General features: G+C 38.4%; 1 protein-coding gene across 2 annotated transcripts in view; it reads right to left on the bottom strand.

Moving 5' to 3' along the window:
* Positions 1 to 4,827: 4,827 nt before the first annotated feature.
* Positions 4,828 to 26,038, bottom strand: part of SNF4 (sucrose nonfermenting-like protein) — a 268,765-nt gene continuing 247,554 nt past the window's right edge. For both annotated transcript variants that reach the window (XM_089402672.1, XM_089402673.1), the window contains exons 12-13: positions 5,652 to 5,769; positions 4,828 to 5,547 (exon numbers count right to left, since the gene is read on the bottom strand). In XM_089402672.1, coding sequence (XP_089258798.1) covers positions 5,456 to 5,547; positions 5,652 to 5,769 — 210 coding nt within the window. In that variant the 3' untranslated portion in view covers positions 4,828 to 5,455. The remainder of the gene's footprint in view (positions 5,548 to 5,651; positions 5,770 to 26,038) is intronic.

Here is a 26,038-nt window from a genome sequence, read left to right as displayed (position 1 = left end):
CTCTGTGTATATGTTGTCATGTAATGCTATTTATACACGTCTCTTCAATATAATTGGGTTGGTGCAGATGATCAATCATATTGGTGTTGGTAAAAGCTTGGCGTTGTTCATGTGTTTGTTGCATGAACATTTCTTTTAACGGAATTCGAAATTAACATATTCTACCAAATCTTTGTTGTGAACTATGCTTGTTATTTTTGTTTTTATAAAATGCTTTATAATGGTTGTATTATAATCTAGTGACCGTGTAAGGAGGATGATATTCACATTTATATTGTTGCGATGTGGTCATTTCATTATAGTTCATTATTTTCAATCACACTTCCTTGTTTCTATCAACATTAGTAATGAAGTAGATAAAGTTATAACCCTTAACGTCTAACGTTATTTGTGTAGTCCCTCTACTTCATGTTTTGTTGCAACCTAAGCACACATAAGAAAGGCTTTCTACACATCCACTGACTCCTATAAGTTTAGTTCTTAAACAAGTACAATCAACAAGATTCTTTGGAAGCCATCTCAACAAAACTTTTGAGTTTTAAAGGACACTTGGGCCCATAAAATGGCTTTAACTACACAACTACTATAGATGATTTCATACTTCATTGGAAAGGTTGTTATCTACAAAAGCTAGGGAATATTTCCTCAAGAGAACCAGTGAGACTTGTTGCACTATAGTTGACTTAATTGATGAGTACTACATAAAAGGTTGTGCTTCTACTATTGACTCAAATCATATTCTAGCCTATCGATTTGGACTTGCAACATTTTTGTATAACGAATTTCTAAGCATATTTAAAGTAATAAAATGTTGTATAAAGCATGTATGCTTCTTGTAAATCTCACGTCCCTTTTCCAAATCTTTTGTTCATTTCTTGAACTCTTTTCCCTTTATCTATGCACTCATATCATTTCACCATCCATCTTAGTTTCACCCAAAGAATTCCATTGTGTTCCTTAACACTACGAATAATGAAGACACATGGGTTCATTCTTCTCATAACTTAAAATGCAAAATCAAATAAGCAGTTATCCTTACAACGAAAATGTAAATGCAATGATTGCAAGAATATTAAGATCAAAGTCTTCCATACATTAACACAAATTCATTACATCAGAATCCTTCAAAACAAAACAATGTCAAAATATAGAAGAAATGCATTTTGCTCTATGTCATGTCCTTGTTTTGTGCATGAATGTAGTTTTCAAGTGCAACAATCCGAAGTACAAAAATAGAAATCCAATTTCATCATGTATTGACCCTTTATATTAGAAAATCATTTTAACAAGTGACAAATCAACAATCATGTGTAGCACATTTTAGCACCAAACCATTGCAAATTGTATTCTAGTGTAGCATTCTTTTGGCATGGACTCCTCTTGTGACATAAAACTCTCGATATTGGTGCATGTTGGTTTAACTCCAAATTTGCACAAAAATGGAAACAATAATAATGGGTGGATTAAGAAGGAACTTTTTTCCTTTCAACAAATTGATTACTCTCAAGTTGGATCAAACCATGATAAAATAAAATAATAAAATAAAATTGAATGAAATATGGCAAATGGACAGAAAAGAGTGTCTTTTCGGAACTTTATATGAACCATAAGGATTCCAGGCTTAGAGGTAAGGAGCATATTGTGTTCTTGTTAACTCATTTTCTTAACAAGTTCAAAACAGACCCAAAAGCTTGGTCTATAGGAGTTCATGATCAACCATTCTTACATGAAATTATAAGTCTTGTTTCAAATCTTTATACCAAAAGCTCAAATTGTGGTATAAGTCATGCACATGGATTATATTATCACAAGTAATGGGGTAAACACTATTTACAAGGTGAAATCTATCGTTTGTATTTTTATTAGGATAACCTCTTACGTTGTTGCTTGCGAGTTGAATTTTGTTATGTTAATGAATATGTTTTCACAGCATAATCAAAGCATGTCTAAACCTTGCTAGAAAAAATATGCACGCCAAACTGTACATCAGCTTGCCTAAAAGGGTTTAGATTAAATTATTAATACACTAACATAAAGTTGAGATATGAATCAATGTACAAACAATTACATGGTAGTTTGATGTACCATGTGAAAACCAAGCTCAATATTTGTTATGCAGTCTATTATAATTTTTGTTTTATAAACGCACTAAATGCTAAACATTAAAATACAACTAGGAGTATTGTAGTAGATACATATAATAATAATAATAATTTTTAAAAAATGGATCATGTAAAATGAAACATACATGTTTTAGAAGATTGGCTTCACATATTGTAAGTGGATACGTTCCAAAAGTCTATTTATGTACTCAACCTTGGTGTAAATGCAATTTCATGTATTTGACTTGGTGAAAACAACTTGTCATAGCATCATCATCATGAACATTTAAGAAGGATGCATGTTGGATTGCAAGCAAATCATCTTTAGGCAGCAATATTTTCTTACAACAATCATTGTACTAAAACTTGCATTGCATAATTCTCATGTTCCATGCATGATCAGTGCATATAGTTCATCATTGGTCTTGTTATCAAGTGATTGAAAATAATGATATCAACTTCAATATTGTTCAACATAGGTGTGCATTGCACTTATATTAACCAAATGCTTCATCCAAACAAGATCATAGAACTTAAAAAAATACCTTAGTGGTGGATGTGATATAACCATTTAGAGAGGCTATTAAATGTAGAACAATTAATAATAACTATACCATACTTAACAGTTTCCTTTTAAAATTGGATTAACAATGTCGTCAAATTACTTTCAAGTTACATGTGATTGGTCGTCTTCTTATAAAAATCACATCAATCACTCTTACTTATCAACATTCAATATAGAAAACATTGTATAATGTATATATTTCATTGACCTTATCTAGAACAAGATCGATCTAAAATACTTGCAAACCTACCACTCAAGGCTATTTTTTAAGTTAAATTTTTATATCTATTGAAAAAGAAATAAAATTATAAAAAACATATTTAATGTTTCGAAACAAAACATGAATTTGAGGTTATATGGTTATTCAACATTAACCTCAAAGTTAGATTAAAACCAACAATACTAAACACAAGTTATAATTTGAATTGATATTTACATAGTTGAATGACAATAAATCTCGATGAACTTTCTGTGTTTCTCATTTTAATTAAATCACCACTTTAGAAGTTAACAAGAGAGGAAAAAAAAGTCTTTTGAAATGATAATATAAAGCAAAAAAATACTCTTAACAAATCCAAAAGCTTAAATCATACACAAATCACATAAATCTGAATCCTATGCTGTCATCATTTTAGTTTTTTTTATTAACAACTCCGAAAGAAAAATATAATAATAACTAATAAGAAAAATATAATAATAACTAAAAATATACCTACATATTACTTGCAAGAATACGTATAGATATATATATATATATATAAACCATCTGCGTATTTTGTAAGAATATGAATGCATTCATGAGAGTGGGTTGAGGTGCAACAGTTGGGTTGGTTAGAGGAAGATCAAAGTATCTCTTTTGTTGTTGGCATATAGAGAGAAAGAGAGCGCACAAACTTCAAGCAATCCCAATAAATCAGCCGTCCATGGAAACGTGAAATGTTACCCCTTCATTGATGATAATGGAGAAAGAACTAATAAGGAAAATGCATCCCAAATTCAAACAATTCTTATTCAAATTATACATAATACATCTTAAAGTCAAACCAAATTATAAATAATACTTTAACCATGAAAGTGTAACTCTACATTGGTTATGCTTTTCAATTATACACATTTTGTGAGAAATTATCATGATTTTATCATCTTGGTCATTTAAATTATAAATAACACCCATGTTATGCAAATTTTAAAGCTTTTATGGACCGAGTGTAAATTTCCCTTCCGCTATAACTATGGCATGTAACTAGAGGCGCTTGACAAGGAAGAAGCAATTAACTTCGAAAACATGTTTTAGGTTTAAGTTTGATCTTTGATTTCCATTTTTCCACTGAAGCCAAGTATTTTACTTTGTATTTAAGATTAAAATCAAAATTATATCAGTGACGCCATATAGGATCGACGGTTGGAAGATGTAAGAATGTGTTATTGCATTTTCATCTTGATAAAATAATGGAAAACGGAGTGCTAGATCCTTTGTTTCTTTTTATTAGACGGTTCTCGAATGTTGCATCCCCTGAAATTCCAGCAGCCTCTCTAGCCGACCCCACAACTGGTTCCCGTCTTCCCTTCGTACCCTCATCCACCACATCGGCAAAACACAGGTAAAACATGAACCCTTTCCCTAGGTGTCCTTGAAAACACTGCCTTTATTCTACGGTTAAATCACCAATGGTGAGGGTATGTATCAAATTCCAAGGCCGCTTTCTCATCATTGGAGGCTTCCATAAATAGTCCAAAAGAATTCTAACACCACTGTCATCTGAACTGAACTAAATCGTACTGGAGTTTTGATGCTAGCTATTTGTAAAGATACGATATGGTAATTAGAAATGGAGAACCATGTAAATCCTGAATGTCTTATGCTTGCTATCTTAAATAAAAAGGAATTTAGATCAAATTATGTTTGAAGGACATGCAGCCTTATGATACTGAATCTGTCCACGGCCTCTATTTAAGCAAATGTAAATTCCATCAATTTTCGTGCAATTCTTACCTCAATGGTATACACACTATAAATTGTTTATTACATGATCTGGATAATTGCGTGCATGTGTAATGCGAACAAAAGCATTGTACAAACGTGATTGTCGATAGAATTGTCTAATGCTTTCCATCATATTTAAAATAAATTTGAAGGAAATATAATCATCTGCTTCCAAAGGACCAACAACAACTAATAATTAAATTTCTCCAACTCAAGAAGCATCTCCAGTAACATGGTTGCAGTAAATCCCTCTCAAGGAAGGCTATGAGAAACATTTGCAAACAGGAAAACTAAACCCCCATGTGAGAAAAGGACAGTTCATGCTAATCATAGCAACGGTCCCTCGAACATTTGACAGTCAAACCCGAAAACAGGGGGAAGGCAATATAGCTTAAGAAATGAATTTCTTAATGAATAAGTATGCTCTTCCGTTGTTAAATAATGTAAGGACTCTTCATATTCTTCAAATTACAATGTTAACTGGATATTTCACAGGCATCTCTGTGATAAGGATGTGATTGGGGAAACAGCTGACTCCATCATTTGCAAAGCCTTCCTGCGATACTTATCAAGAGAGATTGACATTTAAGCCATCGGGGCAATACAGTTGATAACTAAAGCTCACGTCAATCAAAATAGCATCAGAGCCTTCTCAAGCAGAGAAGTTAAAATAAAGGCAGACAGAAGAACCTGGCTCATAAACCAGTGAATCACAATGCCCCAACAGCAGCCTCTCAACCACTTGTGACAGGCAAAAATGAAATTACATTTTGACCATCCCGATTCAAAGAATAATATGTGAAACTAGCCCAGAAGAAATTTAAAAATGTCACTTAAAGAGATAATGCCTTCAACGCGGTTACTGCCAGCTTCCACACATATGAGCCGCCGGACACCTAAATATCAAATCCACAAGAAAGATATCAAACAAAAAGTCAGTGTCAGTACGTCAATGGATTTAAGAATTACAGTAACCCAAAATGCAGCATAAAAGGGTTACCAGGGTTAGCTAAACACTCCATCACTTTTTGAAGGGTGTCAGAGCGTAAGCACATGTGGAATCTCAGTCCACCATAAGAACCACCAGACGTACTTCTATCTTGCCCTAATTGCAATGCCTGCAGCTTGAAGAAAAGTTTAATGAGTGCTCCTTATGGTTAGAAAGACGGAAAGCGAACTATAATATAGAAATGCAGGATACATGCTACTGAAATTTTTTTAGCTGTACGACTGGTTATTTGGAATATGAGATTTTAGATTGAATACACCCAGTATATCCAAATTTGTATCACGCTACTGATTTTTTTTTGGCTTATGACTGGTTATTTTGGAATAGCAGATTTTATATTGAATACACCCAACTTGATATCACACGGTACTAGATATTTTAATATATCATCCCCCCATGTTATTGGAAAACCAGTTTTGTCTAAAAGAAAGACATATAGCAATGTTTATTTCCAAAACAGAAATAGAATACCAAGGGAATGATCATTAATGTGATTTGCATAGGAAAATCATTTTTGGCACGTAACTCTGAGTCAATACGACCCACTACAACATTAATGTTAACTGCCGTATACCCTCTTTGCACTGGTCTTCTCCTTTTACATGTATGTAAAACACATACTTATAAATTAATGAAGATATCATGCATTAAATTCATAAATTAAATTGATAGATCCATGCAAACATAAGATTCCCTGTGCTTCACATTCACAGATTTCTCGAGGGCCAAGAAAGTAAAAATATGTTGCATAGTGATGAGCATCCGTAAACCAATTTGCTTCAGGGATACATCAGAATTAGGATATCGAAATTATGTGGAGAAACCTGCACAATGTATGATATGACTAGCGTTACACCATACATAGAATGATTTTAGTTTTATCCAATAGTATGATTCATATATGTATAATGGTTACCAGATATCCACATGCAAAATGCTAAAGACAACACTCCACGTTGTGGAAATAATGAGGACACAATTATGGAATCAGACAGAGTTACCATGTACCACAAACAACATATCTCCTCCCCATGGCACATTCACCAGAAAGTTACTCTACAAATGACTGACGAAATTTTCAGGTTGAATATAGATTTACAAACGATTATTTTCAGAATTAAGGAAATCGACAAAGAAATGTGTACGTAAGCGGAAGGTAGACACCCCCAAAACCAATACAACATTGAATGGTGGAAAACTTCTTATGTACAATTTGCTAATTATACAGCTCTTACTCCACTCACCCAGAAATTCACCCAAGATATCATCCCCATAATAGGTAAAGTCACTCGAAATCTTGTTACACATGGAAATGGATCCTTACCAAAAGACAAATTGGGTCTTACGCAAGGTACCCACTATCATTAGTTTTGTCCTCGTTCTGATAACTTGCTTAATAGGGGAGTTGCCATGCATAATAGGCTGCATTCTATGACCAATGACATTGTTTTAGTCGTCTGGATGACAGTTTCCATGCACAAGAGTGGAATAGTGGAATACCTGGTTAAACGATGAGTTTATGTTTCACGTCTTTGCATTGTAAGTCCTATGGTCATTATTTCTCATTTGCACTATATGCCTCTGAGTTTTGTGTTTCTTCCACGTTAACATATAAAAAAGATTATATACACAAAACATTGACCAGGCTGTTTTATAATAAACAGAATCTGTTTCCAGGCTTTCCCACCAACACAACCTCAGTTGAAAAGATATATTTTGTCTTCAATGTTTACGCCAGAATTTCCTATTTCCTATCTCCCAAAACTCTCTTTTCGATTTATGAATAAATTTAATTCTTGAACTCTGAATTTTTTATGATTCTGGTTCATGGTTTTTTTCCAACAACACATCTTAATCTTGCGGGAGATCAGAAATTAGCCCTCATACACCTGCAAGAGTCCTCATCTCCCTTAATCCACTATTCAGCATTGCACTGGATTCCATATCTTACAGAAAATAAAGAACAAAATGAGTCAATGGGGATCTCAGTGGCTCAACCCTTCTGCCTGGCTGACTACGACAAAAGCTGCTCTCTCTTCCTTGCCTATATTGCTTTGCCAGAAAGAAGAAAAACAAATTGGTTAAATGAAACTCTGTATCCCACTTAATAGGAGGAGGACTGGCCATCTGAGATCCCTCCTTTATGAATCAAGCTCCTGGGTCCATAATTCTCTGGGATTTAATATCTGGGAAGCTGGAATGGTGGAAGGGCATGTTACACAAAAATAGCTGAGACGCAGCTGGTTGAGGAGTCTGGATAGACCACTTTCAGAAGAAAAAAGGTTCTCAAATATGGAGATTATGCAAAGCATCCACTTCCCTCCAACCTTACCAATCCTGGATTCCAAGAAATGGTAAAACCATCTGATTATGGGATGATAAAATACTTCTGAATGCTCTCTCAATCACAGGACCTTCCTGAGATTAGATTGCAGTTGTCTGCACATGGTATTCATTCTCTTCATGATCTCCCTCGGTGGGAGCAGAATAATGATGAAAAATGGCTGGGTTATCCCTATCTGCAAAATCAAATAAGTTATGCCTTTCTTCAGAAAGTTGGGTTATCCCTATCTGCAAAATCAAATTAGTTATGCATTTCCTTTGACTATAGTCCAATGGGAGCTCCAAGGCCTTAGGGTTTAGGAGGGGCACTAAATGATATAGTGTGCTCATCGTAATCAATACTCACCACTTTCCATCCTTCCCTGCTATTCACCCTCCATCCTTTGGGTTGATTGTCATTGGCCATTGGTATTGGCACCCTACATCCACGTCCTTGGGTTAGAGCTCGAAAACCAGGCCCTAGAGGATGATGCAGTTGAAAGAACAATGAAAGCATATAAAGCCACAACAAAAAGAAAATGTAAAATGCAAAAGATGGTTGGGACTTATTTAACACGTGGGCAAAACCCTGGCCTAAATTCTACCCCCCTCATTAGCCATCACCCAGTTCCTCAAGCATTTAATGCTTCATCTAAAATAAAGGAACTCTTGAAATTCCCAACTCTGTTGAACAAGAAACTGCTACATCTTTAAGGGGCATTGGAAATGCACAAATAAAGTTTGGTCTCATAAGCTATGTACCAAAGAAAGATAAACCATTAAAGCAAAAGGTGCACCATAAGGGTTGAAAACGCAGGCCGAGGAAAGGGGTAACTCATGCCTCCACAATTTCTCCCTCCTTCCATCATTACACTTAGGATGTTGGACTTCCATTAGCTAATCTCATGGTCGTGGCATCTTCCTTGAAGCCTTTCCCACCCCATGATCACCTTATCACAAACATCTATGGGTTAATGGATCTACCTAGGACATGTCACTTCCCTTGGGTGCTAGAAACACCTAATAGGGTTGTTGACTTAATCATCCCTAACATAAGTGACGTAACTTGTTTATAACTTTATAGAACTTGAACTAGTTTGACATTTCTAGTTTTGTGTAAGTATTTCTACGCCCCTAGCATAAGATATGGTCCATTATGATGCTTAAATGGTTTTATGTCCTTAACAATGTTGATCTCACTTGATTTTGAAAATTTTGTTCAAATGGTATCACTGTTCACACATATATCAGAGATCCCTTGAAGGATGGTTTGACTCCTTTCCAACATAATTCAAGAGGGTGCTTTGCCCCATTCTGAGAGCAGTGATGACCTTGTGGTCCCAACGTTACCCCTCCAAAGAAGAGTGTTGGGCCTTGAGAAACTTCTACATGATTCTACATCTCTTGATGTATCTCCAAATGTCAAATCGTTGAGCTTGGGAGCTTAGGTATTGCACCACTTGATGATGTCCCTAGATTGACCCAATCTGCCCCCAAGTTGGGATTGACCCTGTTTAATGGGTGATGCCTTGTTCCAAAACTTAGATGGAGGATGGACATCATTGAGATGACTCAGGAGGGCTAGCATATTCTTCCTTGGTGCCAACACTTTCCCTAGACAGTGCCATGTCATTCCTACATGCCTTGGAAGGGTGACATAGGCCTCTTTATGGATGACGCAATGGTGGTGAAGGTGTCTTTTGGAGATGTACACATGCATTTCGAGGATTTCTTGGAGTGAGGACCGCATCTGAACCATTTCATCACTTGCTTGATGTATTATTAATCATTCTTTGAGGATGACGTCATGATGAAGAGCAATTATTCCCACCAATGTAGCATGAAGCGGGGATGTTTTTTGGAAGCTAAGCGTCAGAAGTGTCATTTTCCAAAAATCATCAGAAGTGAAGCATCAACCATCTAGAATCTAGATTCCTCTCCTCTTATCTAGACTTTCCCATTTCCTAATTTTTATCAAACTGCCTAATCTAAGCCTTATAAGATGGTAGAAAAAGTTAACCTGCTTGATTAATGATTTTGACTTGAGTGAAAGGTACATTTTTGCTAAGGCCATGACAAAGGAGTTCAACAATCAACTCCACCAACACTGGGGTACATATAGGGCTTGGTGTTCTTGATTAAATGTCAATCACCTACCCTCATACATGATATGATCTAATGAAATGCCAAAATCCTATTGATCCTGAAATCTTGTAAACTATTATGTCTATTGAATTTTGAATGGAATATGAAATTCTATTTTCTCCATATCTAAGTTGTAGGAAACGTGGGCAAGGGAGGAGTCTCCGTACGGAAACGAAACTGAAACGTAGAAACGCGTACAGTACAGCCCAGAAACATGTTTCCGGCAGTATTGGCACGTTTCTCGAGGTGAAAACGTGGCCAGTACGGCCAGAAACACTTTTTGGGCCATACGACGGCGTTTCCACACACAGGGTGACCTTTTTTAATTTTTTTTTTATTATTTTGTCTTCTAATTTTTAATTGGGTTATTAAAATGCCTTCTAGTTGCTTCTAGATGCCTCTCTAAAGATCTCAAAGTGACCTTTGTCTCATTCTCTCATCACACAATTCAGCAAGTCGTTTCTCTTGGAGACTAGTGATTTTAGCAAAGGAGAAGAGATGAAGAGAGTAGTGGTTTCAGCTAGGGTGTTTTGAACAGTGAGCAAAGTAGATTTCAGTAGCAAGAGCAAGAGATTTCAACAGCAAGAGAAAGAGATTTCAACAGCGGATTTGGAGTGCAGAGTTTCCAGCTACGACATTCTTGGCTTTTTGGCTCAGCTACAGCCATATTTCTCCTCTTTTCTAGCATTTTGGGGTAGCTTCAACTACAAAAAATTAATTTGGGTAAGCAACATTCATTTTGTTAGTTTTTTCCTACTATTTCTTCAATTTTTCTAGGGTTTATGCTGCCAAAAATATGAATAACGTTTTTTATTTACAGATTTGTTTCTTTAATTTATTTTTGCAACAATGGCTTCCAACCAAAGTGCAGCTGCAAGTTCAAGCCTTAGGGCCAACCCAAGGGCTGAATATTATCCTCTTTGGAGGCATGTGACAAAGCTTCAAAAATGTGCAAGTGGTGGCTCATGGGAATGGCGATGTAATCTTTGCAATAATTCGTACAAGGGCTCCTACCCAAGAGTGAAGGCACATCTTTTGCATGGAGGAGGACAGGGGATTGCAGGTTGCACAAAAACAACAGATCCATTGGCAAGGAGGGCATATCAAAGAGAGCAAGATGAGGCGGATGGTATTAAGAGAAGGCATGATGAGCTTACTCAAGCTACTCCTCAAGCTCCATCTAACATTGAGCCAAGGATTGTAGTTGAAGCAAGAAAGAGGAGAGTCGGTGCCACTCAACAACATGAACAACCAACACCGAAAAATACCAGAGGGGCATCCCCTTCAGTTCAGGATAGCAGAATTGCTAAATTGGTGAATGTGGAAGCAAGAGAAAGAAACTGATTCTAGAGTGGCTAGGTGCATTTATGCATTTGGTATCCCATTCAATGTTGTTCGCTCTCCTTACTGGCAAGATATGATAAGGGCAATTAACAAAGCTCCTCAAGGGTACAAGGGGCCCAACCATGAGAAAGTCAGAACTCAGCTTCTCCAAAATGAGGAGAGGCTTGTGGAAAATATTTTATCACCAATTCATTCTTCCTGGAGTAGCTCTGGGGTTACCATAGTCTCAGATGGTTGGGTAGATACAAGGCGCAGACCATTGATAAATATCATTGCCACTTCCCCCAAAGGAGCAATGTTTATCAAGGTGGAAGACTGCTTAGGAGAGGTGAAAGATGCACAGTTCATTGTTGATGTTATTATAAAAGCTATTGAACAAATAGGGCCTAACAAGGTGGTGCAAGTTATCACGGATAATGCGCCAGTTTGCAAAGCTGCAGGTTTAATTATTAAGGGGAGGTATGACCACATCTTTTGGATACCATGCATTGTCCATAATCTGAATCTGATCTTAGAGGAGATCGACAACAAAGTTTCCTGGATAAAGGAACCCACAAGGGAAGCAAGGGAGATTGTCAAATTCATCACCAACCACCTCCAATCTCAAGCCATATTTCGAGAGTACTCCAAATTGGAGTTGTTAAAAGTTGTTGAGACAAGATATGCCTCAAACTTCCTGATGTTGCACTGCCTTGTTGAGGTTAAGCATGCATTAGTTTCTATGGTGGTGAGTCAACTTTGGATTGAGTGGAGACAAGTAGATTCAGAGCGGGGATATATGGTGCGTAGATTGTGCCTTGATGAGGATTGGTGAAGCAAGGTAAATTTCTTGCTAAAGTTCACAACCCTTGCATTTGAGCTTCTCTGGAGTGCTAATACTGACCAACCTTTCTTAGGATAGGTATATGGTGGCATGGATTCCATGGTTGAGAAAACTATGGAAATCATTTCGCAAGAGTCTCCACAACTTTTGTTTGTTGATGATCATTTTGTTGGTTTAGTCAAGAAAATCATTGTTGATAGGTGGAACAATTTCAACACTCCATTGCACACTTTAGCAAATGCTTTGAACTCCAAATTTTATGATGAGGAGCTTATTGCTCAAAGCAATGGGAAGAGGAAGGCACCCCATAAGGATAGAGAGGTGGCTAATGGGGTGAAAAAAGCCCTTATGTTTCCTTCTCATCTACACAGGGAGGTAAAGGAAGAATTTGCCAGTTTTGTTGCAAGAATAGATGATTATGCAGATATATCAGCTTTGGAGGAGAGAAGCACCATGAATCCAGTTAGGTGGTGGATTTATCATCGAGCAAATGGTGTACATTTGCAAAACCTTGCCATTTGTATTCTTTCACAAGTGGCAAGCTCTTCATCAGCGGAAAGGAATTGGAGCACTTATGGTTTTATTCATTTTGTGAAGCGCAATAGGTTGAGCTCACAAAAGGCAGAGCATCTTGTTTATGTGCACTCCAACCTTCGCCTTGCATCTCGTAGGGGTCCAGAATACAACAGTGGTCCTTCTAAAGAATGGGATGTGGATACAGAAAATCCTGATTTGGATCTCTCTCTTGTTGCCCTGAATATTGAGGTCGAGTCTGGAAGTGGAATTGGCGCATCATCTTCTTCAGCACCACCATCCACTGTTGAGCATTGTATTGCTTCTATTTTTTATGAGGATTGTGATGATGAGGATTAGTCTTTTGTCTCTATAGTTCTTGCAGCCTTATAGTCTTTATTGTACTTGCAACCTCATATATTAATATAAATAAAGGCTGATTTTGAGATTTGGATATATAATAAAGGTTGTTTTTGGATATTCCAATATTTTTATTTTCATTATGTGATCATTCATGCGTAAATGTGATGTAAATTTAATCATAATGTTTAAATGTAATAAATTATAATGTATCATTTATGCTTTATGATTGCGCACACACACACACATATATATTCGCGTTTTCCCGTTTCCAAAATTTCGAGAGGTTGCGTTTCGTACCCGTGCCCATTTCGGAAACTCGTACCCGTTTCCCTGTTTCGTGCAACCTTGCTCCATATATAGTCCAATGAGGTTGAAACCACTCTCAGACATCCTAAGTCAATTCATGGTAATGTAACTGTCTCCCGTGCCCACAAAAAAATGTCGGCGAAACCATGTAAGCAATTTTTGGAACCGTGGCAAAACCGCGACTTGGAATCATCATGATTCCAAAAGTCTAGGAACTGTGAATTTTGGGAAGAACCATTGTTCCACTCGAGTTTCCCCGGCGAATCCCCCTTCTAAATCGAGAAGAAAGTGTTGAAGAAAATAATTAGGTTCGGTCTTCATTGTACTTGAAGTCAAAATGTAATATATATTTGTCAAAAGAAAAGCAAAAAGAATTTTATTATTATTTTAATTGACTTGTTAAAGCATGGGTTTCATACTTGCATCAAATGTATAGGTCAAACCTCCATTGTAGGCTTTAGGTTATTTTCAAAGTCAATTTTTGAAGACTCCTCCATCTATTAAACTCTCCTTGTTGTTGAAAGAATCCTCATCAAGTTGGCTACCCTCAAAAGAATACATGTTGACCTAATACAATGACGCATCTCCTTACATGCTCATGTTGGCTCATTTCAATATGGAGACAACTATATATAGGAGTATGACCTTCGCTCAAAAACACAGAATAGAAACTCGACTATTTCAGAGAACAAGTTTGGTCCTAATACAGAGACAAGTCCCGATGACAACTTAGAGACATGTTTCGGTATTTTTACAGTGGAAGGACCTTGGATTAATTGCAGGGATGATTCGGCGTAAATCACAGTGTGACAAAACAAATCACAGTTTTGGTGCTAATACAGTTCGGTGATATTGTAGTGGTTATGTCTCGGTGCTACCACAGTGAATGTCTCGGTGTTATTACAGTGAGGAAGTTTCAATATCTCAATGCTATCACAGTCATGAAGTCACAATGCTAAGTGCTATCACAGTGGTATGGTTTTGATGCTAAAGGATAAACTTTGATGTGGACATTGCAATAAGTTCATAAATAATTGCTATCACAGTGATACAAGTTCTGTGTCATTGCAAGAATCAAAGTGTAAAGAAGAATGACTGCTAGAAGAGTTCTTGAACTATATAATGATAAAATTAACTTGATGGATCACAGTTGTCTCGAGTCTGAGTTGAAAGGGCCTTGGTCGTCTCATTTTGAATCTACTAAAGGAAGAATTTTTGACCGGGTTTTCCCCTAGAGTGGGGTTTTGCCCTGGCAGTGTGCCTACATATTGTGTTCTCTTCCATTTGTTGCTTGGCATTAGCCTTGATGATAAGAAAAGATAATTAAAAAATCTAATAATAATAATGAAAACATCACAAGTTATTGTCATAATAAGAGAAATCATTTAACTGCCACCTCTTTGCACTTCTCAACATGGTATCAAAGCTATGGTCCAAAGCAATTTGAAGAACACTTAAAAAACTTTGAAGCATTCTCAGTAAGAAGTTTTGTTTGCATTTGTCTTAAAGATCATGACAGTTAAATCAAGATCCCTCAAGGTGACAAATTCAGACCTAATTCAAAGAAAAGAATTTCAAGTTTAATACCACTGCGGTGGATTTCAGTAAACCTCAGTAAGGAAGTTCGGTGCTTGTGCAAGGAAGAAGTTCAGTGATCGGTGACAACACAGTGATATAGTTTCGATGTAATTCGGTGATATTACAGTGGACAAGTTTCAGTTAATTGCAAAGATGAACTCGCACTACATCGGAGACTCTCGGTGATATATCACAGTAAGGAGATTTAGTAATATCATAGTGAAGTAGTATCACAATGGAGTTTGGTAAAAATCACAGTCAAGAAGAAAAAGGATTCCCATATACATCATGTTCAGACCTATTCAAAACATCTTCAAAGATAGGTGATAATATTGAAACAGTGATACATATAGTGAAGTAGTACATTCGGTCTACAACTTGTTGAAGAAAAAGGATCTCAGAATAGTTGCCTATGGAAATCTACCAATGATCTAAGGTGTCTATGACTACAAGAAGTATTTAGTTTAAAGGGAACCCGAAGTTTGTTCTATGAAGAGCACAAGGTACTGGCTCAATAAAATCAAGTAAGTATTGTCACGTAACAAAGTACACTTGTCACAAGTCTAATAAAATCAAAGGTGTGCAAACTCAAGGTATGTATGTTCATAAGCTTTTAAAATTCTCAAAGTATCTAATCTTAAATGGTTCATATGATCCTTGTTTATAGCTAGACTAGGATAAAGATTGTAATCCCTAGATAACATACATCCTTATCTTCTAGGGTTTACATGTAATCTAGGATGTCAAATAAAAGGTCCTACTAATGATTGAAAGAATGAACAGCTTATCATAGAATTCCATCCTACATGATTATGTAGAAGATCTAACTTGAGAAATTAAATTATGTCCTTGGTATCACATGTTGTGCTTGTAAGTATGTACTACAGGTATAAAATATGATGGCTTAATACAAAGACAACATTTCAAGGAATCCTTACCAGGTTTCCCAAAGAACATCTCCAAGTATCTCTCAAACTATACACCTTACAAGATCCTCTTAAAAGTATGATCATCTTATTTTTGAAGTTTGCATTACATTACAAACATCATTATGTCCGGCTATCTTGAATCATAAAGATTCTTGTTTTGGGTGATTCATCATTTGATAAATCTACCCTCCTCATATTCTTATTGATTTTATATAACCCTACGCAGGTTCTCTGGAAACCCTAAAACTGCTTAGGGTTATTGAGAAATGCTATTTTTAGTTTTTGTTGATGATGTCATGTTTTGGGGTTTTAGTATGATCATGAAAACCCTAACTTGTTATGGTTCAAATAATGTTCTCTGAAATTGTAAAGTTTTGTAGATGTTCTATGCTAAGAGCAATTTCACTTTTCTCACAGCAATCATACAAGTAGATAAGCAAAATGCAGATAGAACATATAAGCAGATCTTACAGAAGACAAATCAGAAACAAGAAAAATGAATGTGTTCGTTTCGGCGGTCAACAGGATGCTTCAACCAGCAAAGTCTCCTTTGGTCAGCCAGCCCAGCATGTGTCACAACAACCCTCCTGGTAGCTTGTACTTTTAGGATGAGAGAGGAAGATGTGAGTTCAATTATCTTCAAATTCTCTCCAACTTTTCCTGTATATATATCCATCAATGAGGGTGTGTGACACATCTGTTGGGCATGTGAGCCTACATTACAAAACTGGCTGACCTAGCACATATAATTTATTAAGAATAATAAATTCAAAATATAAGTTCTGCTCATCGGATTAAGACTATTTTTATATGGATTTTACACCTCTCAGAAAGAGGAATCCAACAAAAATATTAGCCTCTTAATCTGAGCATCAGAACATGGAGTTTGGACCTAGTTGTCCAATTTTAACACTCCCTCTCAACTAGGGAGAACTCCATCTATTAGTGCAATTAACATCGTCGGTCATCCCGCCGAAACTTGCTTTGCTGGCTTCTTTATTTCAAACAGAAGTGGGTCAGTCACAAAGACATCATTCCCCGACTGACATAATCAGTCCAGAGGTCCCAGACCTCACAAATCTTGATCCCAGATCAAGTGGTTGGACCATGCCATCCTAGATAGAGAGTACGGCAATCTCTGATGCGTCCATCAGTCTTTGCTAATAGTCTCTAGCTTTTCCACACCTCATTGGCCAAATGAGAGGTACTTCCCATGAGCCCTGAACTCAATGGGTAGGATGCATACGGGGCACAGATTAAATGAGTGGCGAACCAGCTCAATAATCACAAGGGTGGGGCAAAAGCATTATGAGTGCTTATAGCTCCGAGAAGCTATCCCCAAAGCCCCCCAGAGCTCCCAGAGCTCATCGTCCAACAGGACCCACATCATAGGGTCTTTCCACGACACCAAGACTCTCACGGAAGGTTAGGAACTTGACCTTCCCCAGGGGCTTAGTGAGAATATCCGCGACCTGCTCATCAGTTCCTATATGATCGAGCCTTACGGCGCCTCGCTGTACCATATCCCGGATAAAGTGGTACCTGATATCAATATGCTTGGATCGGTCGTGGAACACAGGATTCTCAGTCATACGAATCCCACTCTGATTATCACAGAGTATTACAGTGGTATCTAGCACATGTTGGAACAGCTCACTAAAGAGCTTCCTCAACCAAACTGCTTCACAACAGGCCATACTAGCAGCAATGTATTCGGCCTCCGCGGTGCTCAAAGCCACCGACTTCTGCTTCCTGCTCATCCATGAGATTGAAGCAGAACCAAGATTGAAACAGCATCCAGATGTGCTCTTACGATCCACCACACTGCCAGCCCAATCGGCATCAGTATATCCCCGAAGTATCACACTCCCGGCAGTGTATCTCAGCCCATGGTTTATCGTGCCCCGAAGATATCTCAAAAGATTCTTGGCACCAACCCAGTGAAAATGATGAGGCTCAACCATCTGTTGACTCAAAGTATTCACTGCAAAACATATGTCCGGACGGGTGTTCACTAAGAACATCAAAGCTCCTATGAGTTGACGATACTCAGTAGGATTGGCCAAGATAGGCCATGCAGCGCTGCCACTCAACTTCTTAAAGTTGAGTTCCATTGGTGTCGACACGGACTTACAGTCCACCATCCCAAATCTTTCCAGAAGCTTCACAACATACTTTCCTTGAGAAAGGAGAATCTCTCCAGGTCTCTGCCAGACCTCCAGGCCTAGGAAATAGTGCATCAGTCCTAGGTCTTTCATCTCGAACTCAGCAGCAAGCTCCCTCTTACATTGATGAATGAGAGGGTCATCAGCTGTCAGGAAGAGGTCGTCCACATACAGCACTAGAATGAGAGGCTTTCCTTCCTCAACCTTAAAGTTAAGGTTTGGATCAGCATTGCTTCGAGTGAAGCCCAGCTTCATCAAGTAACTATCCATCCTCTCATACCAAGCTCTGGGTGCTTGCTTTAACCCATAGAGGGCTTTCTTCAACCTGCAGACATAAGTGTCTCGATCTTGAACTTCAAATCCCAGAGGTTGTTCTACATACACCTCTTCCTTTATTGCACCATGCAGAAAAGCGGTCTTGACATCCCTCTGATGAAGACTCCATCCTTGCGTAGCAGCAAGGGCTATGATGGATCGGATGGTGGTATATCGAGCCACAGGTGCAAATATATCGTCATAGTCAATTCCTTCCTTTTGAGAGAAGCCACGGGCAACAAATCTTGCCTTAAACTTTTCAGCACTCCCATCAGATCCATGTTTAATCTTGTAGAGCCATTTAGCGGTGACAACAGATTTGTCCTTCAGTCTCGGGACCACATCCCAGACATCATTCTTCATAATAGCCTCATATTCTACATAGCATCCTTCCAGACTTGATGCTTGATGGCTTCCTTAAAAGATCCAGGTTCAGATTGTATAATAGTACTCATGGCAGCTAGATACCCTTGGTATCTACACGGCTTCTTGCTTTCTCGGAATGTTCCCCTTGGGGCAGCATGACCCTCAGCATCTTCGAGGGTGTCCCTGAGCCATGATGGCCAATGTGTGGGGAAACCCTTTGATCAAATCTTCTTTTATCTTCAAAGTTCAGCAGAGAAAGAGAGAGAGAGAGTACATTTGCAACAGAAGTCAACCCTTTGACTTTCTCTAGATCTAAGCATAGATCATCTCCTATAATGAAGAGATCAGTTGAAGACATTCTGCTTCAAATGATTCTCAAGGTGACTCCTTCACCTATCATCGTGCTGCATCTCGTCCATTTGCTGCACCTTACTGTGTAGCACCATCATGCTGCCCATGATCATCATGCTGCTCATGATCATTGTGCAGCCCACACATCATGTTGTCCATGACCTCATACATTATGCTGCCCATGTGTCTTAATGCTGCCAATTCATTATGTAATGCTGCATCCAAGTATCACTGAGTTGTTCTCAACATCAAGCTGTCCATGATCATGCTGCCCATGCTCATGATCCTATCCATCATGCTGCTCATGATCTCATTCAACATTGTGTTGCCCATGCCTGTCCCTTAGAAGTTACCACAAAGGCGATCTCTGAATCTTCAACGAGATCAAGATCTTTACAAGAACTAGATCATGACTTTGTCACTGATCATTCTTGACACAACTTCTTCCACTATGCTGAGAATGTAACTATCACTGTCATCACTACAGCAGCACTTGACATTGCTTGAAACCTTTATCACTAATTCTCATTGTGCTAATATGCAGAGACTAAGGTTGCTTCTTAAGTATCATTGTGATCTCCATTAATCCAAGACAGGGAGAATAGTAAGGGGTCACAGTTCTCAATATCATACTATACTGTGTCTCGCCATTATGCCAAGTCTGTCTTTCTGTTTCATGCCTCTTCAAGTATGCCTAGTTCCTGAGGTGAGAAGGCATTATCATGTCATACGTGATCTGGTCTGCCTGTATCCAAACACTACGATAGCATCTAGATCCTACAGCTATTAGAGGTTTGTACCCTCCTTCCTATAGTGTGGATCACACGAAAGAATTGAGTCGCTGTTTGCGGATACCCTAGCCCACAGTAATGCGTATCTTATGTTCCTTCATCACCCGAAGATTCAGGGACAGATTGTGAGTCTTCAAGAACTGCGCGTAAGTAGTATTCAATTTCTGTGCGTATAGATAACAGCTTATAGAGGATAGTTGCTACGTATATGCTGACAGCGTTCCATATATAATCCAATTGCGGGCTTCTGCGACTAACAACATTCCATATATAACTGCGTTGTACATGGATTTTCCAGAGATTAACCAACGTATCAACATATATATGAAAAGCGTATCACATTGCTGCGTAACATATTAACTGTCACCATAACTGCGTAAGGAATCAAATACTGCAGCTATGTCTTCCTCATTGCGGCTACGGCAGCGATCTTCATTACTGCGACCACTGCTGCTAGGGCATCATTGTATGTTTTCATAAACAGCGTGAGAAATGTTTTCATGACAGCGTATATATATATCAGCATATATGACTCCGATGATGTGAGTATAAGCCTCCAGGAGCAGCGTATCATGACTGCGTTCACTTCATCGATTCGGCTCATTACCAGCGTATATGTATATATATATACATGACCAGCGTACAGTGTATATGGTTTCCCATGTGTCAGCCTCATACATTTGTTGCATATGACAATTTATATGCATTCTCGACCAGCGTATATATTATTGATCAGCATCCAGCGATTATGTAAGATTGTCCAACGCTTATAAACACTTTTATAAAATTGTCCAGCATATATGCAAGACTGTCCAGCGTTTGCTCAGCGTACAACATTTTCCCAACGTCCAATGCTTATATTATTTCCGAGTGTTTTGATTATCCAGCGTTTCCAGCGTATACTTGTATGTAGATTCAGGAAACTTGAGTTTTGTTCCTCTAACCTACAGGCTTCATATATATTAGTGGCAGCTAACAGCGTTCCATTACAATGTCCTTCCATTATATCGTATAACTGTAAGTGGATTTCGGAGAGCGTATTACATGTCTGCGTGCTACAGCATGAACCACGTTACCGGATCTAGGGCTTGCGTGATGTGCCCACGCATCTTTGCCTACATCCTGACTGCGTTCTAATAAATATCTTCATTCCCTGTATTATATGACAGTGTGCTATATGACAACGATCAAAGTGTGTGGTCTCCACATGTTTCCTCAGAACGTATTTCTTTGCTGTGTTAATATGCCAACGTATCTGAATATATAGTTGTGACCGACATATTAGCTCCTGCGTGTAATCCTTTTCAGCTGTTCTATATACCAGATTGCGGCTTGGCTTCATATACCTTAAATCTCTTCGACCCACTGATCTATGACTCCTTAACTCCTATTGACTGTGGCTTGCTGTTCTTTGTTCCTTTGAGACTGCGGCTTACTGCATCATCAAACTAGGGCAACGCATTCCTTTTGTGACTCTCCTTCTCAAAACCCAAGAAGTGGAGAGGAGATCTAATAACATCTTCCAGGCATGGAAGTCATCACTTCCAGTCAGCTTGTCATTCTCCCTGAATTCAAGCTTAGAGGAATCCATTTTCTTCGATGATGATTGCTATAGATAGAGTTTGTCTTCACCTCAGCTCTGATACCATGTAAAGTTTTGTAGATGTTCTATGCTAAGAGCAATTTCACTTTTCTCACAGCAATCATACAAGTAGATAAGCAAAATGCAGATAGAACATATAAGCAGATCTTACAGAAGACAAATCAGAAACAAGAAAAATGAATGTGTTCGTTTCGGTGGTCAACAGGATGCTTCAACCAGCAAAGTCTCCTTTGGTCAGCCAGCCCAGCATGTGTCACAACAACCCTCCTGGTAGCTTGTACTTTTAGGATGAGAGAGGAAGATGTGAGTTCAGTTATCTTCAAATTCTCTCCAACTTTTCCTGTATATATATCCATCAAAGAGGGTGTGTGACACATATGTTGGGCATGTGAGCCTACATTACAAAATTGGCTGACCTAGCACATATAATTTATTAAGAATAATAAATTCAAAATATAAGTTCTGCTCATCGGATTCAGACTATTTTTATATGGATTTTACACCTCTCAGAAAGAGGAATCCAACAAAAATATTAGCCTCTTAATCTGAGCATCAGAACATGGAGTTTGGACCTAGTTGTCCAATTTTAACAGAATCCTAAACCTTTGAACTTCTGGTAAAGTAGGGTTTGCTATGTTATGAATTGAAACCCTGGATCATTAGGGTTTGGTTGGTTCTATAAGCAAAACCCTTGTTATCTAAAGTCCTAGGAATGAAACCCTAGGTATGTGTCCATTTGGTTGAAACCCTAGCATGTTCTAGGTTGGTATATGTCTAACATATTAATATTGTCTGACATATGATGTGCTTATGGTATGTTGATGAATTCCTAGATATATGTGTTGACCTAAGTGTTAATGGTCATGAGTCCTATGGTTTGGAAACAAGCCCTAGTCAAAGGTTGATGGTCTAGGATGATGTTGTTTAGAAAATCTAGGGTTTAGCAGCTAAACCCTAGTAGTAGTTAAATTCTCTAATATGTATAATCGTCTAGAATTTATGAATCTATATAGTGATTGCTGAGAATTTGTAGATGGAAATATAGGGTTTACATCAAACCCTAGTAGATGCTAATCATGATGTCGATTAAGCTATATGATTGCTTTTGATTGTTGAAGCTCATGTATGAATCTAGGATATCTATGAAACCCTAATGAGGAGTCTAACATAGGAATTCTGATAATTGTTAGACACAAACTTGTTTGAATTATTTGTAGGGTTTGCTATATGAAAGAACTTGTCATCTCATTGAAAGAATATTGAAACCCTAGATGAGTTTAATATTTTGAGTTCTGGATGTGATTTAGGGTTTGTAACAAAACCTGGGCAAGAAGTTGAAGTATTGAAGTATAGTCTCTTGTTGATTATGTTTGAAAAGTCTAATGCTTCCATTATTGATATGGCTAACTTCATGCTTCTATAATTTTGGTTGTACTTGTTATATAACTTGTGCACGTACATCATCTTCAAGATGGTGAAGATGATCGTAAGTAAAGTTGATATGATAAGCATGATATATGAATGACTCTGATAAGAAGGATGGAAGCCATGAAAGATTCTCTAATGTCGTAAAGAAGAAGTAGGACTCCCTAAAGCTAAGAGGAAGCCTGAATGAAATCTTCGTAGGTTAAGAGGGAGATTGAATGAAAAGAATCTTCGTAGGATAAGAAGATGTACATAAATGATTAGATCCTCTTTGATTAAGAGGTAGTGACAGATATGGTTCTCTACTTCATGTGTCATGCACTAGACCAGGACTAACAGCCGTAAGTTTTAGTGAAGGCCATGAGTGAGAGAAGGAGATTGGAGAATGCATTTTGAGATTTTGTTGAAAGAAGGAAAGCTAGATCTAATTGAAGAATATGTTGTTCCACGTGAAGTAGGAAAGGAAAGTATATGATTGAGGAATCTTACGTCAAAGATTCGGTTGATAGTCCCACTGAGTTAACAACCAACATCTAGAACAACCCCGGAGGTTTGTATTTGTTTATAAACATGTGAAAGTATATCATTGATTGGAATTGTGTTTGTACAAGTAAATCTCTCGAAGGTTTTGATAGCATGTTGGTTACCAATCAGTTTGATCGAGAGAGATTTGTTGTCCTTGATCTACTGGATCAAGGAGTGTTGAGGCTTTGTCAGTGAAGCATTGCCTGGGAGGATATCTAGTCGGCACTTTTTGTTGATGTCTAGGTCTCGAAGTTGGAAAAGGGGTGTTAGTTATAGAGCTTTGATTTTAGATACACACCTAGATCCCTAGGTTGATAGTTAGCAAGTAAGCCTAATGCTACCTAGAGATGTTGAAAGCTTGAGTCCATTTTAGTCCCACCCGGATAGATTTCCCCGGTCAGGAATCTAGTCAGTGGCATTACGGTGCCTAAATTGTTGAGAGACCAATGGATAGATTAACATGGTCAGGAATCTAGTCCATGGAATTGCGGTGCCTAAACTTCTTTAGAGATGATGTGTTTTGAGATCTTCCATGTACCTCTATGGTTATATGTAAATATGAATACCTCCCTAGTTAAAAGGGAGTGTTGAAGAATGTAACTAGGTTCGATCTTCATTGTACTTGAAGTCAACATGTAATATATATTTGTCAAAAGAAAAGCAAAAAGAATTATGTTATTATTTTAATTGACTTGTTAAAGCATGGATTTCATGCTTGGGTCAAATGTATAGGTCAAGCCTGTTGATTTTTGTGTAGCTTGGGAAGTACTCCAAGCCCTAGTGTTCAAGGGTTGGAGGTCAAAGCGCCACAAATGGGCTTGTGGGCTTGAGATCCAAGCTTGGGGGTTTTGCACCCATCATGATTTGGACCAAAACCATGATGAATTTACGACATATGATGGATGAAGATGATAGTGCTCAGCGAGACGAATCCAATGCAACGAGAATCATCCGATTCCAAATTGTCATTAGAGAGAAATGAGTTTTTGAACTTGACTAACTAATTATTGGTTGTCAAGTCATGTAGGCTTGATGTAAATAACTCCAATAGAAGGGTCTCTTCATTAATTCGGTGAAGCCCCTCTTTAGCCTGTAAAAGGAGGGTGAGATGATTCATTTTAGGCATCCTTTAGGTGCAACACAAGGCAAGAAAGAAGCTTTGAAATTGACCTAGCCGCAGCAAGAGAGGGAGGCACTAAGACAGCGTGAAGGAGGCTTGAGTTCCCTCATGGAGGCCAACTGAGTTGTTGGAGCAACGGTTTGTTTTTGGGTCATGTTTGTGGAGGCTGAGAGGCTGTCTTAGAGGTCGCAGGTCTGTTCCTGAGGGCAGAAGGAAAAAGGGTGTCGTTTTGTGGGGTTAGGACCATTCAAAAGAGTTGTCGCAACAAAGGATATCCTTGTTGTAGCAAGCCGCAGTGCCTAAAACAACCACATATATGTGTTAAGGCCAACAAGGAAGGCGTAAGGCCTGCTTGGGAGTGTTGGTGGATGACATGATAGCGTGGGGTTTAGGGAGTGTTGGAGAAGGGTGACCGCAGCCTTAGAAGGACTGTTGCAGTGGATGTGTGAGGGACGGTCGGACTGTTATTGATGCCCTAACCAATCCATGAATGCAGCAGTCAAGGAGACCACAAACAACGAGCAAAGGTATGTTATTTATGACATTTCTTCTAGGTGTTGGATCCTAGTTTAGGATCATTTTTAGATCGTGATAAGGCAGCCTGGGGAAGTCAATGTGGAGAGGGCAGATCTCATGGTTAGATGCCCTAGACCAGTGATAGTTTCCACAGTGATTGGGCAGCAAACTTGGAGCGAGTTTGTCGTGTATTGGGTCAAAGTGTTGACTATTGCGTGGATCAGTTGATGGGCAGCTTGAGGAGGCCTTAGGAGTTGTTTGGAGGAGCCCACGTGGATTGTTGGGAGGCCTACCAAGCAACCAAGGTGACAGCAGGCACATCAGATTAGAAGGCAAGAGGACAACAACAAGGTGTGTTGCAGAGGGACCCATCTATGATGGATTAATAGATGTGCTAGGTGAGGACATATTGATGTGCCCAGATTTGTGCAATAGCTCCTCTATTGCAGAAGCAAAGGGCGGATTTGTGGAGTCTGTGTGCAGCCATGTGTAAGGGTCTCCTAAGTGTAGGGATTCCCTAACTAGGTGCAAATGCTACAACGTGGACTTGGTCTCTTGTGCACTATTGGAGGGCAACGTGAGAGAAGACCAAGAGTGGATGTGATTGGGCACTTATGGTCTGTTGGAGGACAAAGTGATAGTGACCAAGTTGGAGCCGAAGTGCAGCACCTTGATGGACAACAGTGACTACTAGCCTGGAAGTTGTTGAGCTCAACGGTTGATGAACCAAAGGAGCAGTTGTGGAGCCCGAGTCGTGTGTGTGGAAAAGGACTTCTACAACAGAAGATGGGTAGTCCTCCTAGACCGTGTTCACTGTGGGAGATGGACATCTTGCAGTGATAGGTGGCAACCCTCCGTGCCCTATGTTTGTCTTCATC

Source organism: Pinus tabuliformis, chromosome 2_1 (genome assembly GCF_031772625.1).
Source record: "Pinus tabuliformis cultivar Carrire ecotype Pingquan chromosome 2_1, CPIR1, whole genome shotgun sequence".
NCBI lineage: Eukaryota > Viridiplantae > Streptophyta > Pinopsida > Pinales > Pinaceae > Pinus > Pinus tabuliformis.
Note: the sequence above shows the minus strand (reverse complement) of the source record. Positions and strands in the feature narration are given on the sequence as shown.